An 18119-nucleotide genomic window follows, 5' to 3' on the forward strand; every position below is an offset into this window, starting at 1 on the left:
TCGTCCCGGTGGGCCGAATCCGCTTACTGAATGACTCGTGTTTAATTTGTTATTGGCAAAAAGTGTGTGTCAAATCGAGGGCATTGCTTACACAGAAGGCTCAACTGAAAAACAATCCTCCGAAGCCTGCATGACCGCCATTTTTTATTTATTTTAAATATATTTTTCTAGTAATGCAGGGACAAAACGATTGATCTCTCCAGATGGAAAAGCGAAAGATCTGCTTCCTGGCCAGCTCTTTGCCAGAGATTAGATGTGTGTGAGTGTGTATGTGTGTGTGTGTGTGTCCTCAGGGCATGCGTGTGTGTGAATCGTTTTTTTACTTTCCTTCTTTTTATAATGGACGGATTATGCATCTTTTTTGTTGTCCTGATAAAATCTCAAGGTGAATCACTTGAAAAAAGAAGCACGTGGACTCGAGGATGATTGTTTAAAGGTACGCATATTTAAATCATGCCCGTGCTGCGGAGCCGATAGGAAACAGAGCGCGAGTCTGTATTTGTGTACGTCTTTCTGTTTGTCTGTGTGTGAGTATGTGTTCGTGTGTGTACGCGGTGAATTAAAAAATGATCCTATGCGTGCGTGACAGTACAAATGCGGTTAAAACGTCACCGCACCAATGTAAAGTTCGCTTTGTTTCGTGAGCATCAATCCAAACGAGAGTCCCAACAAACTGCACCAATGGGTTCATACAATCAACGGCTTCATCGGCGTCAATTAGTTTAATTAGACAAACACACAGCAGGCCGGGGAAAAAAGCGGAAATATTTTCCCCTCGATCGAGGAAACCAAGTCGGCGGGAAACGAAAAATCAATCGATTCTCACAAATATATAAACCACACTCGGCGGATTTCTCTCTCTTTTTTAAGTTTTCAACACTGTTGCGGTTTCTTTCTTTCTCTTTTTTTTTACTTTTAACGTGATTAGATAGCAGCTGCCTAAATTACAGATACAATTAAGATTGATCTACCGTAGGTTAATGAATCAACGACACAAAAGGCTACGCGACGAGCGGCGGCGCCCCTTTCATTCACCGGGCGCCGCCGGAGCCGCCGCGGCGCCGCCGCCGTGGCCGCGTATCGATCTGACGCAAAAGGAGCTTGAAAATCATTCGTTTTACGGCGTTTTTACTTTTTTTCTTTTCGTCAGGTATGATGCCATTTTCAAATAGATCGCGAAATTTAACGGTTCTCTTTTTAATCGCTTTTTAAACCTCTTTTAGTGTGTGTGTTTTTCCTCTCTGGATGCAGGTGTTAAAATATCTAATTATATTTGACACTCCTAAGGTGTATACACATACAGTTATTTACTCCTTGTTTGTTATAACAATATGATGAGAAAGGGAGGCGTATCCTGTTTTTCTCTCTTTTTACAATGATTTTTTGCGTGTTCGAAAACGAAATTTCTCACAAACCGCGAGGGGTGTTATGTTATTTTTAGCGTGTCTTTTTCTTTCCTTTTTCGTTCGTTCGTTTTTATTAAATGTCAGCATGTGATGAGAGTTACGCAATCATTTTCATAATTGAATCATTGAGAATTAATTACAACTAGCTGTACACAGCTCATTGCGTGAGGAATGCATTGCTTCGTGTCAATTCCAGTTCGACAGACATATGCCTCTCTTGTGTGCAAATGGATGATCACCCCGTCCCCGTTCCCAGAAAAATATGCAGTATATGCAGTGTGTTTAATTACCCCCGGATAAGTTCGTAATAATTATAATGTATAACAACCCATCGCGTTCGTCTTTACTTCTTCTTTTTTTGATACCACTTTTTGTCGCTATTATTCGTTTTTATCATCAAAAAGACCTTAGTACAATAATATTATTTTGAGCACACGTGTTCTTAGTAAGAGTTAAATTGTTCCAACAACAATTATTACCTCTTAAATTTCACTCTTTTAATTTAATTTGCACTGTAAAATTTCTTGCTCATCTTATTACTTTCTTTCTCTTTCATGCTTGCTCTAAAAGAACACCTTCGATGTAAACAGCGGTCCAAACGTTTTCCCACCTGCCCGCCCGCCCGCCCGCGCAAGCCACTCGCAAATATTTTATTTTTCGAGACACACACACCGCGCATCAGCGACGAGGACTAAAGGGATGGCAACAATGATGAGAACATTGATTATATTTGTATCGATTAAAACGTGCACACCGAATAACCCGTTTTTAGCCATTTTCAACTACTGACATTAAAATTCAATCGCAGAGGATATTGTTTATTTTTAATTACTTTAATTATTTTATCTCTTTAAAACACATCCATTGTACTGGCTTAGTACGTGTATATAATTATTTTAGTAGCTCATCCACCCCTGTGTGTGTGAGTGTGTGTGTATGTGTGTGTGTGTTTGTGTGTGTGTGAGAGAGAGAGAGAGAGACAGAGAGAGAAAGAGGGCGCGAGTGTTGGTTCGCGTGTTGCGGGGAGCATTGCTAAATTAGCCGTGGCTTGCTGCGCCGCACGTGCAAACAGCCGCCGAGTCCATCGCTTCCACTCTTTTATTATTTTCGCGTCGTGTGTGAGTGTGTGTGTCGATTAAATGAACGAAATTCAGTCCGCCCGATGACGAACACTTTTGAGCAAATCCATGCAGCGCGCGGCGAAACGAAATCTTTACACATCGAGAGAGTCGGAAAAGAAGTGGGCGCTGCGTGCACGTCCGGCGGTGAGCAGGAAAACCTTGGATGGCGCCGATTGCGCAGAAGGCATCAGTCGATCAATTAATTCATTTTTTTTTTATTTGGTTTCGTTCGTTCGTTCTGCATCCTCACTAAAAGTCACACGCACGCAGCAGTAATAACTTAGTCAACATGAGATGCCTTGGGTGTTTTTTACCTTACCAATAACGCGTTTAATTAACTCGTCAATAAATTATCATTATTGTAACAAGCATCGTTATCGTAACCATTATTGTGGTAATAATTATAATGTATTTATAATTTATCATCGTAGAGAGTATTGTTTACAGCTTTTTTTCTTTTCTTGGTTGTCGTTCTTCGTGAGTGTGTGTGTGTGTGTGTTTGTGTATTAGGAATAACAATCGAAAATACTGCCAACAAATCAAAGTCAGTCGCGTTACTTGGGAATAAAACGAACATGACACCGACGAGAGTGTGAGTGAGTGAGAGAGATAGAGAGAGAGAGAAAGAGAGATTCTACCGGGAAAAAACACAACTGCTCGTTCGCGGGTTATTAATCATCGTTAATTCTGCTTTTCACTTAATGACATTATTCGTAATTTTATTGAATATCGATATCAATTACACACAATTTTTAATGTAAGTGTAACTCAGCACACAATCTTCTCGGCTTTAAATGTTGCATTAAGAATATCGTCCGACATAGAAAATTCAATGGTGCCTGCTCACTCCTGCCTGCGATCCGCCGCCGTGCCCGCCATTCCCGCAAAACGATTTGTCGCGTGAAAAAATATATCGCGCATCCAAGAGAAAAGTCCGAAATAATTTTTAGCCACCGACCGACACCGACACCTTCTCACGCTGCACACAGGAGTCAATAAGCACCACGTAATTTGCGCTTGCTTGCTTTTTTATTTAGATTCAGTTATTTTATTTAAAGTTAGTGAGCCTCGCTGTGGTGCTGTTTCTCCTCCATCCTCGCGTAAATGTGAGTCCAATTTTGTCCGACCGCCAGAAAATGATCAATTTTATTTATTTTTTTCGGTGGCACACTCGTGAAGAAAGAAAGGGGCCGAGTGTTGGCAACAAGATGGAAAGGCCGAAAAGTGACGGAGGGCGGTGTGTGCGAGTGTGTGTGTGTGTGTTTGTGTTGCGTTGCACATTTACGGGTTGGCGGGATTGCCGAAACAAACCACAGCTTTCCGCAGTTAGAGCCAAGTGTATCGAAAACATCTTCATTTTAGTGTTAGAGTTAGTACCAGGCTCACCGCGTTTTTTAGGTTTTATGCGTTAGCTTTTTTATCAATAGTGTTTTTTTCTTTTAATATTACGTTAGATTAACAAAGAACATTAATCTTTTTTACTTAGATTTCCGCAGCAATTAGTTCATTCAGATTTTTCTTCTTCTGCATCGTAATCATCTTCATACTACCAACAAGTAATAATTCGCTTCGGCAAAGTGTCTCTTACTTGCCTCTGTAGATTTCTATAATTCTATCTTGATCAACGTACTCAAATATGTGGGGAGCGTCCATGAGGATTCCGATTGTGCCAGCAGTTGTAACAAGGAAGAAAATATAAAGTTGGAGACGATCAATCACCATCGCGACGTACTTCCAGTCCTCGCGAATCTGAAAACAGAAAATTCAATCTCTTGAGTCGGGCTAATTCTATCTTGACGCGTATGAGATTAATCTTTTTTCTATTAAAAAATTTCTCCGCAGGCCGGGATTATTTTGGCAGGCAATCTGCGTCGCACGCACGAACAACCGGTTGCATAACTCGCACGGTTTTTATTCTCTCCATTTTTACATAATTATTGCACGACTATGCAGGGTCGATGTAGCGGTTGAATGCTAATGTCGCTCGCACCGTATGCAAAACCGTGCCAAAGGACGCTCTGGCCCTTGATTAGCATTAAAAGAATAATTGTCTGGTTAATCACGCAGATGTATTCATCTCGCTATAGACATTTTGAAACAAGGGCAATGTTGAAACAAGGGCAAAGCTGTGAATTCTGCCTTGCTTTAATTATAATAATATGCTCAGTCACTACGAGTTCAAGCCCTTCCAAAAAGCTGTGATTGGAGGTGGAATTTTATTTTTTATTTTACTTAAAAACATGGACGACAGGATAACAATGACAGTAATGACATGTTAGAGCCGATAACGTTGAAATTAAAATAATTAAATAATTTGTAATTTATCAAATGTTTGCATCTGCTAAAAACTTTTATCTTTCCTGCGAACCTTTTGAATTAAAAATTAAAGATCTTTTACGAGAGAAACGGAGTGCCAGAAGTCGCCGAACGCTTTAAAGGGGTGCCAGATAACCTAATCAGTTATAACTCGGAGATTCCTTATTCCCTATACTCCCATGCTAGACATAAATGATTTGAAGTGTTTTTAGAAGCAACGAAATATTTGAAATAAAATAGGAACAAATAAGATTCAATTTGACCTAAATATCATTTTGTGAACTTATAAACGGTCAGCTATTAAATCATTGGATAATTTTGTCACGTTAATTTTTTTTAACTTAATATCGTATAATATTTATAATGAATTATTTTATTTTTATATTATTGTGTTTTCTTGCATATCAATACATAACATGAAATGATTAAAAGAAAATACTGCAATAAAAGGCATACGATACAAGCAGAATATTACAGAAACGATTAATTACATAGTTAATCTCTCGTCGTACTGAGCCGCAACGACAACGTAAATAATATCACTTCACTTTTCCTTTTATAAGTGGTCTTTTTTGTAATGATGTAAGTCACTGTAAAAATGTTAAATTTGAATTATTTAAAACCACATAAATCCCCGTTGATTTTTAAAACGCATTACAAAAAATAGGACGATTGACAGATGGAATTTCAAATCCTAATATAATTAATCGTAATTTAATTTTTTAAAGGGAAATATTTTTTATAGTTCTATTCGTGCCCTTAATCCCGGCTTAAGTAAATTAGTGGGTGTACAAAGCCCAAATCGATAAAATAATTGCCAATTTTGATTTGGCTCGCACTTCAAATATTTGCTCTGAACAAAATTGAAACAGCATGCAGCCAGAATAAGCCACACGCGTCTCTCTCTCTCTCTCTCTCTCTCTCTCTCTCTCTCTCTCTCTCTCTCTTTGATAGACACACACACACACACACACACACACACACACACACACACACACGTGCGGGGCGAGGCGAGCCTGTTTGCTGTGCAAATCAAACAGACCGCGCGCGCGACGGCCGATCCGAAATTTGCAAGCCAAACATCTTGCAGCAGCAGCGGTGGCGAATCCGAACAAGCGAGGCGAGGCTTTAAACCGCCGCAATTAAGATCTATCGAGCGTCCGTGTGCAATCCGTTCAGCATTCCCCGCTTGCTCATCCAGCATCCAGCTTTAGCGGCGGCGGCAGCGCACGAGCACCAGCCGGAGCGGGTCGTGTTTGCCAGCCGAGCATCTGCTGCTGCTGCTGCTGCGGTGGAGCCGGTGGAGGAAGCGGAAGTGCAAGAATCACCGGGGCCACGCCCCCGCGACGCACGGGGCCCGTCGGGGGCCGGCTCAGGGCCGCGGGGCCGGGCGGAGGCGCACGTGGCCGCCGTGTCATTGCAGCCAGACGCCACCTGTAAGGGAAAATTGGGTACTGCGCAGGGTGCGGCTAGCTCGCCTGGGACCCCGCACAAATCAATGCCTACAGCAGGGTGCGGCTGCCTGCATTTCGCCTCTCTCTCTCTCTCTCTCTCTCTCGCTCTCTCTCTCTCTCTCCCTCTGTCTCTCTCTCACTCTCTGTGCGATGCTGTTGTACACTTCACCTCACAATAATTGTATCCTCACGCTGACCAAACTCGTGGGGCCCGCGTCCGGCCGCCGGGGGACCGCACGGGGTCCCGCCAGCCCGCACTTTTCTGCCTTATGAAATTTGGTTTCACAGAGATGACTTCGAAATAACCACTGAAAATAACTGTCGCGAACTAGCTGTTTTAGTTCGGTATTTTTCACACCATAATGGAGATTTTTTTATTTTCAATAAATATATTTTTTTGATCATTTCAAGTTGAGCCAATTTGGTTGAATTATCAGCTGCTGTTTTCTTAAAATAAAATTGTTGCAAAAAACGAAAACAGAGAAGTAATAGATGTCTGCTGTTTCACTTAATTTTTGTCTCCAAGTTTTTTATAAACACGAGATAGCTGGCTCTATAGTCTTAATATTAAAAATTGGAGCAAAATAATGTATATAAATCATTCATCATTGGTTCTATTAATTTATTAAATTATTAATTAAAAAAAAAACAGTTTTGCTCCAAATTAGTTCGTTCAATCAGTGCCAAAATAGGTAATTTTTCACTTTTCCCGGAACAGACATTTATAAAATCAGAATTTCACATCGCGTAAAAATATTGTGGATTGGCTCGAGCCGGACGCAAATTTTGATGGAAAGTTTAACATGTTGACGTTGACCTGCTGATTAAATCCATCAGATTCTGGGTGTGTGTGCCGTTTAGTGGGGGGCTCGAGAGCGGCTCTTGATTAAAGCAGGAAAATCCGTCTTACTGTGCTGCTTTTTGAAATTCGACTCTTTTGTGTGCACACACTTATTATATTTTGGTCTCGATTTTTGACACCTCTTTCAGAACACTCCCTTTGATGGCGTGTGTTTCATCGAGTCCTTTCGCGTGCGGAAACGAGTTCATTTATTTCTTTTTGCGAAAACGACGAACAACGATAATCGAGGGCCACTTCACTGCACTCTCTCTCAGCTTTTTCCGTATAATTTCTAATTTGTGCTCGGGAGTGATTAATGGCAGCGTCGCATATTCATTTTTTTCCAACGCAGCTGCAGAATTAATTCTTCAAGATTTGTCTGAATCTCCTTTCCGCTCTTTGAGTTCTTAATTAAAGTGTCGTTTTCCTGCAAGGCGAAGCCACTCGCGGGAGAAGGCATTTCCAAGAAAAACTTGCCAAGCGAAATGCCTCTTAAGAGATTTTTCCTCTCCACGCAGCATTCGAGCCATTTAACATCGATTTTTGTCCATTGCGCGCGGCAGCGGCGGCGGCAGCCCCGAAATTTCCACGCACACACAGCGTTCATAACTCGAAATCGCACTTTGAGAGCATAAAAAGACGACCCGTTGCAATCCGTCGGCGATAAGAGGCAAGTACTTTGAAGTCGGCCGCCGAGTCACCGCTCTGCTTGAGCCTCGGTGCAAGTTCAAGAAGACACAATTAATTACTCAAAAGAAAGCACTGCTTTTGTTGCGCCGGGCTCAAAGACCGGCCCGCCTGCCCGCCCACCCACATTTGAGATGCAAAGTTAAAAAATACCTGCCGCCGCTCAGGGCTCAGGGCTTCGTCGCTAATGACCACTAATGACGCGGGCCGATAGCGCCGGCCGGCACCCAGGGTTGTCTCGCCCCTTATCGCTAATGCGTAATGCGCCCTGAAATCTGCTGCTCCCTCTCGCAAAAAACCGCCCCCGGCACGATTATGCCCGTCGTGATATCACCCCAAATTAGCCGCGCGCGCATAAAAGCGACTCGCCTGCTGCCTCGCCCGCCCGCCCGCCCGACTATTCAATCCGAAAGTCATTAAGACGCGCAAGTTCATTTCAAGTCCGACCCGACCTCTTTCTCCAGGCCTAACCTGCAGACCTGCACGCACTTTTTGTAATAAACTGTTACATTAATTATTTAAAATACCACAAGCTTCCCAGAGAGAAGGAAAATTTAAATTTAATCCAGATCGAATGAAAGAAAAAAACGTAAAAAATTCGGAGGAAACTTTATTTGTGTCCTTTTAGCAGGAAAAGCAGTTAAAGGCACTAATTTACCAAACTGGAACTCCGGAAGGCAAAATTAGCAGGAGGTCGAGAAAACTCTACGAGTCATTTCGACAAAATAAATTCCTTTTTGTGGGTTTTACGGGACAATTTTGGGAAACTTTAAGAACTTAGTATCTCCATCTCTCCGCGGTGCAATTTAAAAAAAAGTGTGCTTTGGATTCCTCTCGCCAAGCCCGATCGAATTAACAACAAGTGTGATGTCCTAGGTCTAGGTCAAAGGTCCGACTCTTTAATTTAATTACTCTTTAATTTGGTTTCTAACTATAATTTTGGAAACAATCTCAGGATATATTAATTGTGAAAATGTGCTTCAAGTTGTCCTATTAAATTTGTGAACTTGTGTGAAAACTTTATAGTTGTCGTGTTTAATTTTTTTTCAAGAAATTCCACTTCAAAGCTAAAAACACGATTTTTGTTTCGATATTTATTTTTTGTGTATTGGGTTCTAACCATCAGAATTGCGAAAACTACCCATCGTTAGACTCTTCTCAACTTCCTCTGACCAACAGGAGGGATTTAACGGTCCTTATCCTATTACCCCAAAAGTTCTATATTACAACCCCTGGAAAAAAGTAATAACTTTAATAACGCTGGATTTTTTCTTTCGCATTTAGTTTAAATATGAAGTGTTTCAATTTTGATATAAGGTATATAGGATGGTAATTTAGAGTGAGATTTAGGTAATTTAAAATATTTTTTAAGCCATGAGAAAGCATACTTACAATTAGCAGTATATCTTTGCTTTTGAAAATTGCAGCAGGGGATGGAAAGGGGTGGAAGATAACACCACCTAAACCCTTCTGCTGGTCAGGGGAGGTCGAGTAAAGTCTAACGGTGTGTAGGTTTTGTAATTCTGATGGTTATAACTGAAAATTTGGAGCTAACTATATTTGAAAAACACAAAAAATCATGTTTTTCTAGTTTTGAAGCGCAATTTCTCGAAATCAATGGCAAAACCACTCCCAAATTTTCACAAATATCATGGGAACACTTAAAGCACTTTTTCAGAACTGCAAAACTCACTCTCAAACTTTTAATAAAAAAAAAACAAAATTAACAGGGGTTGTACAGTACGAGAGCGTGTTATTTAATTTTCCCTCTTAGAAATTCGTCAGCCATCCATCCTTAGTAAATCATCGCAGATTTTAAAAGCCATTCGACGATATAAATGTCATACTAAATTATAAGCCAGCCAAAATAACATATTTGCAAAAGTTAAGAGTTTGATTTTGATGGGAAATTATCAATGTCGTCCGTGTACATGTTTACAGAGAATTGGCAAATAGATTGCTTATAAAAAAACTGCCCCCCACCACAGCATTTTAATCAATCGGGAACCTGATTCGAGGCATTTTTTTCAGCTGCTCATTTGTTTGACAATCACATCACTCATTGTCAGAGGTGCCAGTTTGAGGCAACTGCCCGAAAAATAGGAGTGTACGCATGTGCGTCGTAAAGTTTGAAATTGGTGTCCGTCGGTCGGTGTTAAGATTGATACGGTCATGTATGGCAGAAAGTGTACAGCCGAGCACTTACTCACTCGGTCGAGTAGAGTAGGCCTTTAACAAAAGTCCTTTCAGCACTCTGCCGGAACGAAAGAAAGAGAGAGAGAGAGAGAGAGAGAGAGAGAGAGAGAGAGAGACATTCCGAAAGAGCCATAAAATTTTCACCAGGTCGCAATGTCTTGCCGCGGAGAGCGGGCGGGCGGCGGCGAAACCAGTTGTTTGAACACGCCGACGGAGCCTTGAGGGATATTGGCCTAGGTTGTTCAGCAAGTGGATCAATAATTAAACAGAAAATCTGTCAACAATCGAGCGCTCGCCCGCTCACTCGGTAAACAGCAAATAATTCTCGGAAACACTCACTCTTTGCGGCCAAGTTGTGCGCGCGAGGTCAACTGATTAATCTTGTATTTCCTGGCCTATTCACGGGGGAAACTTTTGCCTCAACATGAGCGCACCCTCTTCACAATAAGCGAAAGATGAAAAGGGTCGTCATGGCAATTTTATGAGATGAAGGGTGCTCTTAATAAATCCTAGTTTCGCCGCGTGTATACGTGTCGGTCAATATGCTGCACGACGTCGTGCCGATTTATTATTTATGCGCATCGCACGCCACCCTCGTCATTACACGTTGGTCCGCATCAAATTTTCAAAATCCACAGTTTGCACAAGGATTCGTAGCCATAACAGATATTAACACATTCAAAATAGTCTTCCTAAAGCAAATTCTACAGATTGAAAAGTAGAAATATATTTTTTACCTAAAGGGTTGATAATTTGAATTACAAGATTATTAAAATATTGATATGTGCTTGGGCGTGATTCTTTTCAAATATAAAATGTCGCGGAGAATGTGTACATCCATCGAGAAACATTTAGAAAATAATCTGCACTTCTCTGACTGGAGGGCTTTAAAAGGAAACTTTTTTAATTTGGAATTTCCATTTTTAACTTTAGTTTTCATTCCATAAACTTGGCAATAAGAAAAATTGAAATTTGCATAAACTTATAAATTCATGCAAATTTCAAAATTAATTTTTGTGGCTGCTAAACAGAACGGGGACAAATAAATAGATATTGAGGATCCCGGATTGCAATCACCGGGTGAGTATAATCAATAATTGGCCATTTACATGTTTTATTTATGTTTTAAAACTGTAGAAGAGGTAAACCATCAAAATGTCCTTGCCGATATCGGATTGCTTCCTATTTATTTTGATTTTGAGTACCTACAGGCACGCGATTACAAGCTGGAAAACCTGCAAGAGAGAACTAGTACGATGCATCTGAACCTTCAAGAAATTCAAACATTATGTCCTCTTTTGCAAGGATTAACGATTTACAATAAATGCAATCCTGTCCACGACGTGCATTTGTCCATGGCCTCATTCATTCATCTGTGTTGCTTGGTGTTAATAATTTAGGCTAAAAGGTTCGATTTTTGTATCTTCGTTACATAAATATACCACAGCAGCGATCATGACAAATAATATGTTCGTCTCTGACCTGTTGTTTGCGCCAATGCTTAATTTCGTGCATTTGGAGGGCGTGTGTGTTTCTCTTGACGAAGCGGTAAGAACTTTTGAGGCTGTTCGAGGTCAAGCCATCTTGAAAAAATAAAAAAAGTCCAGGGTACTAGTTCTTGTAGAGGAGTGCGAGTCCAGCTTTCTCTTGCAGATGGACAACTGGGCCAAGGAAATAGAAGCTGCATTGAGTCTTTTCCGGTCGCTCGCACATATTAACCATCGGAGTAATGCGAAGCATTTAATTTTGGTTAGGAAGGGGTTCATTTTGTACGTCTAAGCCATGTTGAGAATAAATCATATTCTAGGGGCAGAAATAGTTACATTTTTCTGTTTTGCGCAGACCACAATTAAGCACGATTAGCATTCTTGTGTAATAAGCGCATATTTAACCGTCAATGGTTAACACAATTTAATTTGTGTACATTTCCAATTGATGGCAGATAAAATTTAAAAAAATACAAATCGTCAACAGCAAACGTTGCATTTTTTTTGTTTATATTAAAGATCAAGAAATATAATTAATTTTCTTACGGACAAATATCTACGCATTTTTTTTACTTTACTTTGATTTTGATGAATTACGATTAGAACTAAACTTGCAGAAATTTCTGACGCAAAAGAGCATCCTAATATTTTCACAAGCAGAGTAATGAAGGATTCTTCACAGATGTCGTGGGCTTGCAATCGTCAGAAAAATATTTCGAGCATCAAACGCCTGCGATGATTGAAATTGTTCCATTCATTCAATAATTGAATCTTTGGATTACTTCCCTTATGCCACGACCCTTGAAGTACGCATATCAGGATAATCATGGATTGAAAGAGTTCTGCTTCATTACTGGCTGCACTTGCAATTGGAAATGTCAACGACGCCCTGGCACCATATTGTTAAAGTACTTTTGGTTTACTTTTATCAGTTTGATGGAAAACAATGCATTCCTTCTTGAAAGAAAATGCTTGAAAAATAAAAATGGTTTATATTTGAATAAAAAGTTTATGATGCAACGAAGTAATTATTTTAGGCAGCTTCAGATTATTTGGTATTGGGCATGTCTAAATTTTTGAAATTTTTCCTTTCAGGTTTAATTCTTTTTCTGCATGGAATTTTAAATTTAATAATTTATACCCGACGTGAATATGAACCGACTTTGAACTAACACAAATCATCCAGCGAGAAAGAAACGTGTAGGATTCTGAAGCTTTTCATTTCTTACAATGCGGAGGATAATTCTTAACTGGAAAAATTTGCCAAACTTTCCTTCTCTCTGCGCTCTTTTATGCTAAAAGCCGTTTATGATGGGCTGCCTTTGTGCTAGGGCAAAATAGGGCGTAAAATTGATTATGGCGCGCATGTAAATACTTTGGCGCGCGTATCTTTCGGCTGCAGTCTGTGTAAATAAATTTCCAATTTTTTCGCTCGCAAACGCCGAGTCGAGTTGATTCAGGGCTGGGGAATATGATTCGGGCAGATTGATCAGTCCCGCGGGGTGAATGCTTCAAAATGAGATTTGCCAAAATACATCAGCGCACGCAAGGCAAGGCAGCCTGCAGATTTGGCTGGCTTCACGAGCGCCCGAATAAAAGCGCGGGGAGCCAGCGAGCGAGCGAGTGAGCGAATGAACGGCCAATGCAATCTCACACAAAAGAAAACGATTGGCGTTTCTTTTTAAATTCATTTCTTCTTGTGTATCGCCGGCACTTGGTTCGAATTGCCCTCCTTTATTATTTGCCGCGCATCCAATATCACAAACTTTTGATATCTCCCGGGAAATGAACGAATCGGCGCTGCCTTATTTTTTTCAATATATACAATTTCGCTATGCTGCCGCTCACTGTTTATATTGAGATGCACTTTTTGTGTAATAACAACAACAACACCCTCTACGTCTTGCACAAAAATGCTCGAGTTTTTATTTCTTAAGCGACAGTGAGAAATCTCATCACTTGAAGAGCAGGTTTTTGTCGGCTTCAAAGCTCTCACTGCGCAAACAAGATGATTGTTTAATGCTTCAATAATAATTTCTATTACTCTCGATACGAATGAAGTTTTGACGATTTGTAATTGCTTAGACAGTAGAAGTAAGCGATAATAACCGCTGTAAGAGTCACAATCACGAAAATAAAATCAATACCAATACCATTTGAATTTTCAGGTGTCGAATATCAAGAAATAAATTTTATGTAGGAGTAAAATGTGCGAGTGCTCTTGGATTCTAACCTTTGACGGAAGATCACGAATGCGGCATTTTGGTCTTGTGCAACTACGTCAATACTGCTTGTTTAATGTCAAAAGTTAACAGCCTCTCTTTTGTTTGCTATAATATATATACTATTTCACGCGATGTGGATGGATATGTCAAAAAGTGCTGAGCATATATATTTTATGAGTGAATCTGAGCCCAAACTAAAATAGCAGTTCAGATTTTACGAGCTGAAAAGAATGGTTCTATGACAAATAAAAATAATCAAGATTTAAATAGTGAATGTTTCTGAGTATTTACCAGAATATCAGGGTTTGTTACCATTAAAAATGGAAAATGAATTTAAACTAATTATTAAAATGGAATAATGGGCTTTGTATAGCTAAATTATATTTAATAAATTTCTCAATGTTGTCGCTTTCTATTAAATTTCTCCAGTTATTCTGAGCAACGAGTGCAGACAATTGTTTTCGACGGCTGGTGATCCAAGCGCGGAGTGGCTGAAACAGATGCTGTCCAGCGAGGGATAATTCTGCTCTTTACAATCTCATTTTAGCCACTCATCCAGATGTATTTTTTTCTTAATTCCTAAAAGTCTCGTCTGCGTAATTTTGAGGCGGCGACTGGCTGGGTCGGCTTAGTCGAATTTTAGCTTGGCGGTGGATGGGCATTTTTGCTGGCGGCTGACGTGGCAAAGTAAATTTTGATAGTGCTTAACGGCCCGAAAGACTGGATACCAATTTTTCTGCAGTACTTTTTAATTTTATTTTGACTGGCGCAACTAAATTAAATTCACGGTGGCAGGCAGCTGACCACGTGAACCTAAATTTGTTGGCTGGTAAGGCTGGCTGACAACGAGACCTCTATTGTATAATTTCCAAAACTTATATTCTCTAACAGGAAAAAATCACTCTCACTTGGTTAATCCCATCTGAATAAATGAATCTATTTATAGGATTCTAATTGAAAGATTTTAATTTTTATCGCACCAAAATAGTCGATTGGCTAATCAGTTGACTAAAAAATTACGCCATAGCTCGGGCAAATGACATATTTGATCAGAGCGAGATCTGATTTATGCGGTGATATTTGGGTCAGAGTGCGAGTGGCTCGGTTGATTTGACAAATTAATGGGCTGCTGCTGATATGGCGGGCGCGAGATGGAAGTGACGATGCGTGCCGAGGTGATGCACACACACACACACACACACACACACACATACAATTCTGCGAGCTGAAACAGCAGCGGCAGAATCAATTTTGCGCGACGGCCGGGTCCATGCTTGCACACACACACACACACACACACACACACACACGCGAGTCAGAATTAATCGATTGATATGGAGGGATTGAAATTAGGGTGACCACGGCCGTCGGTCGCTGCCCACATGGCTGCTTTTTCACTGCACCAGCCGAACTGCTAATTCTCGGGGCAGCGCAACTTCAAAAAGCAGCCGCTGCTGAATCAGCCACCGCACTCTCTCACGAGCATTTTTGCAATTTATTCAGAGGGCAGGGCAGAGCGGCCGCACGGTTGCTCCTTTCCCCATTTTAATTCACCGCAGCCGGACCCTTTTGCCCGGCTTCACGTCGAATTTGCAGCCAACTGTGTGAAAGCAGTCGAGCGAAATCAGTCGGCTAATACATTAGCAGTGTCGATTTCTTTGCTCCAAACCAGGAACGGGCTGACTGCGATCTACACCCCCAATATAAGCTTGCAAATATTTTTTTTTATCAATTCGAGGAGTGATTTTTTTATAGTTTTAAATGACTTATTTGGACAATATATATGATCTCTGTACTCTGCTAAAAAAGGGGACAGAATTGGAATTGGAATTGGAATTGTATTTATTTGCGTATATTTTCGATACAACGAATGACAAGACTAAGTCTTGGTGTGATGAAAAATATTTTAAAATTCATTTATTTTTAATAGTTACTTTGCTTTAAATTTTTTATCGGATTTTCAAACAAATTGTTCACTAAAAGCAGAATGAGTTCCTGCGATCATAAATCAATTTATTCAAGCCTATGTTGTTTTGTTAGTTTCGAAGAATGATCTTTTCATAAAATTTGGCTGTTTAATTTACTTTGAATTTTTAAACAAGAAGTAATAGAAAATATATTTTGCGGCTCAGTGCGGCGTGATATCCCCATTGATGGATCGTTTTAGCAATTTTTCGCTAGTACTGTTTGCCCTTTTCTTGCTGTGTATGACCTGATAATTTATTCTATTTTATTGTTATCTTATTGTATTTTGTTGTATAATATGAATAAAGCAAGAATAAACGAGAAGAATAATAATTCCATTTCAAAATATTTTTGTGTCATTTGGATGTATATCAAAATTTTATGTTTTTCACGCAAACACCTTTTGGACGCAGTGCATTTGAAATAGCCGCCGTTGAGCTTGTTATTTTCCCTTCCCGCATTTTCGACTCCATTCAAATTTCCAACTTGGAAAAGGGTGTATTCCAGTGCATTTGACACTGAGAAATTCGGCACACTCGAACCGAATCAAAGCAATTAAAAAGCACTTTCCCGAGGTGACGGCGGGAAAAAGTTGCAGCGTCAAAGCAAATTTCTGGTGCTGCAGCGTTACCCACCAGCGCAGCAGCAGCGAAAATAGAGCGAGAAAGGGGTCGTGGCGAGGAGGAAAAAGGCGGCGGCGAACAACACACGCCCAGCCAGCCACAGCCAGCCGCTGCTTGACGATTTGCTTGTTGAAAGTGGGGCACAGGAAATCGGTCCAAAATGGTTTTTCAAGGAAATAAGTATTAATCAGTTAAAAAATGCAAGAGACGGAATAACACTTCGATCTAACAGAACGAACAATTTGCGTTATTTTTTTAATATATCTGCGAGATTTTCGAAAAAAAAAACAAATAACATTCAGGTTGAACCCTGGCCTCAATGCAGGGTAAACAAAGGGCCAAGTGCGCAGGCAGGGTGCGCGGACGGCGGGCGGCATCCGGAGTCCACCCGTCCCTCGAATCTTTCATAAGCGTCGCTGGGAATTCGAGGCCCCAATAAAACTGCGATAGCTATAGTGTTTGTTTTGGTGCTGGCTGCTTTTTTGATACGCTGGGGCCCCGCGTCGTGTGTGTGTATGTGGATTTTATGGGTCCGCGGAAAGGGAAGAGCGGGCAAAAGTAGCAGCAGGCACAGGCAAGCAGGTATCGATCCGACTTGGCGAGCTCCAGTGAGAGAGAGAGAGAGAGAGAGAGAGAGAGAGAGAGAGAGAGAGAGAGAGAGAGAGAGAGAGATGCTGATCTTCGAGCGCAGTTCAGACAAGCGCAATGTCCCCCCAGCTCGGCATGAAATATAAAGGGGCTCACCAGCCGATCTAGCCCTCACGACTATGAATTTAAATTCGAGCTAGGCTACGAGCGAGCGAGCAAGCAAGCGACGACTCAAAGTACCCGCTAAATATCGCATGCTGCGCGAACGCGGGACGGGCGACCGGGTGCGGCCGGCACCCTCCGCCGGGGGCTTTTTGCGCCGGCTGGGGCTCCGCGGGCGACGTGCGAAGGATGTTGGCCGAATTTACGGCCGTTTAGCGTGCACACGCATCGAATCGTTCGCCACAGTCGCTTTTTCGCGGGACAGTTTTCGCAGGTTGGCTTTGAATTTTACATGCGTGTATCATTATAGCGACCGCCTCCGCGCTCGAGAGGCTTGAGCAGCTGAATAGGAAGAAAAAGATTTGCACGCCAAATATTTGGCACGCGGCTTAAAAGGGGTTTTCGGCCGGGCCGGGCCGGGCGTTTGCAATTGTCGATTTTTGCCACGCGTTTGGCCGCGCAATTTATGGCCCCGTCTTATGTGTACTTGCAGCCCTCTTATTCGCAGACCTTATAGAGCCGGGGCTTGAATGGGATTCACCGTGTAAATGGAAATTGCGGTTAAAACGAGTGGAAGATGCGGACACGTGTCTCTGAATATTGCGCGTGTGTGTGCCTTTCCACACGCACCGGATTTGCGCCGTTCGCATTGTTATTTCACCAAGGATTTATGCGTCGATAGTGGCCGATCCTGCTCCCATACAAAGTGCACTATTTTCTATTTCAGTTTATATACCTACGCAGTCCCAAAACTCCTTTAGATTTTGTTGTGACCGAACGTTTAAATTCAGATAACCTACTGCCTTCTACTTTTTTCTTTAAAGGTATTATTATAAAATTTTCAGTTTTGATTGATGCATTTATTAAACACTGGAAAGTGTACAACTGTATAGGTATCAGGTTTCATCATACTTGCTATAGTCAGCTATCTTTTTTTCAGAAAGTTTTCAGTTTTAATAACTTTTTATCCATAGGAAACTCATAAAATAAAAATAAATCCATAGCAAGACAAGGGGAATAGATATATAGTAAAATAGATGAGAAATGA

At 41.0% G+C, this 18119-nt stretch overlaps 1 protein-coding gene across 5 annotated transcripts in view; it reads right to left on the minus strand.

The window, feature by feature from the left end:
- Positions 1 to 1458: 1458 nt before the first annotated feature.
- LOC135938091 (acetylcholine receptor subunit beta-like 1) overlaps positions 1459 to 18119 on the minus strand; it is a 36104-nt gene continuing 19443 nt past the window's right edge. For all 5 annotated transcript variants that reach the window (XM_065481610.1, XM_065481614.1, XM_065481612.1 and 2 more), the window contains exon 8: positions 1459 to 4276. In XM_065481610.1, the coding sequence (XP_065337682.1) occupies positions 4112 to 4276 (165 nt within the window). In that variant the 3' untranslated portion in view covers positions 1459 to 4111. The remainder of the gene's footprint in view (positions 4277 to 18119) is intronic.

This window comes from Cloeon dipterum, chromosome 2, assembly GCF_949628265.1.
Source record: "Cloeon dipterum chromosome 2, ieCloDipt1.1, whole genome shotgun sequence".
In the NCBI taxonomy this organism is placed as follows: domain Eukaryota; kingdom Metazoa; phylum Arthropoda; class Insecta; order Ephemeroptera; family Baetidae; genus Cloeon; species Cloeon dipterum.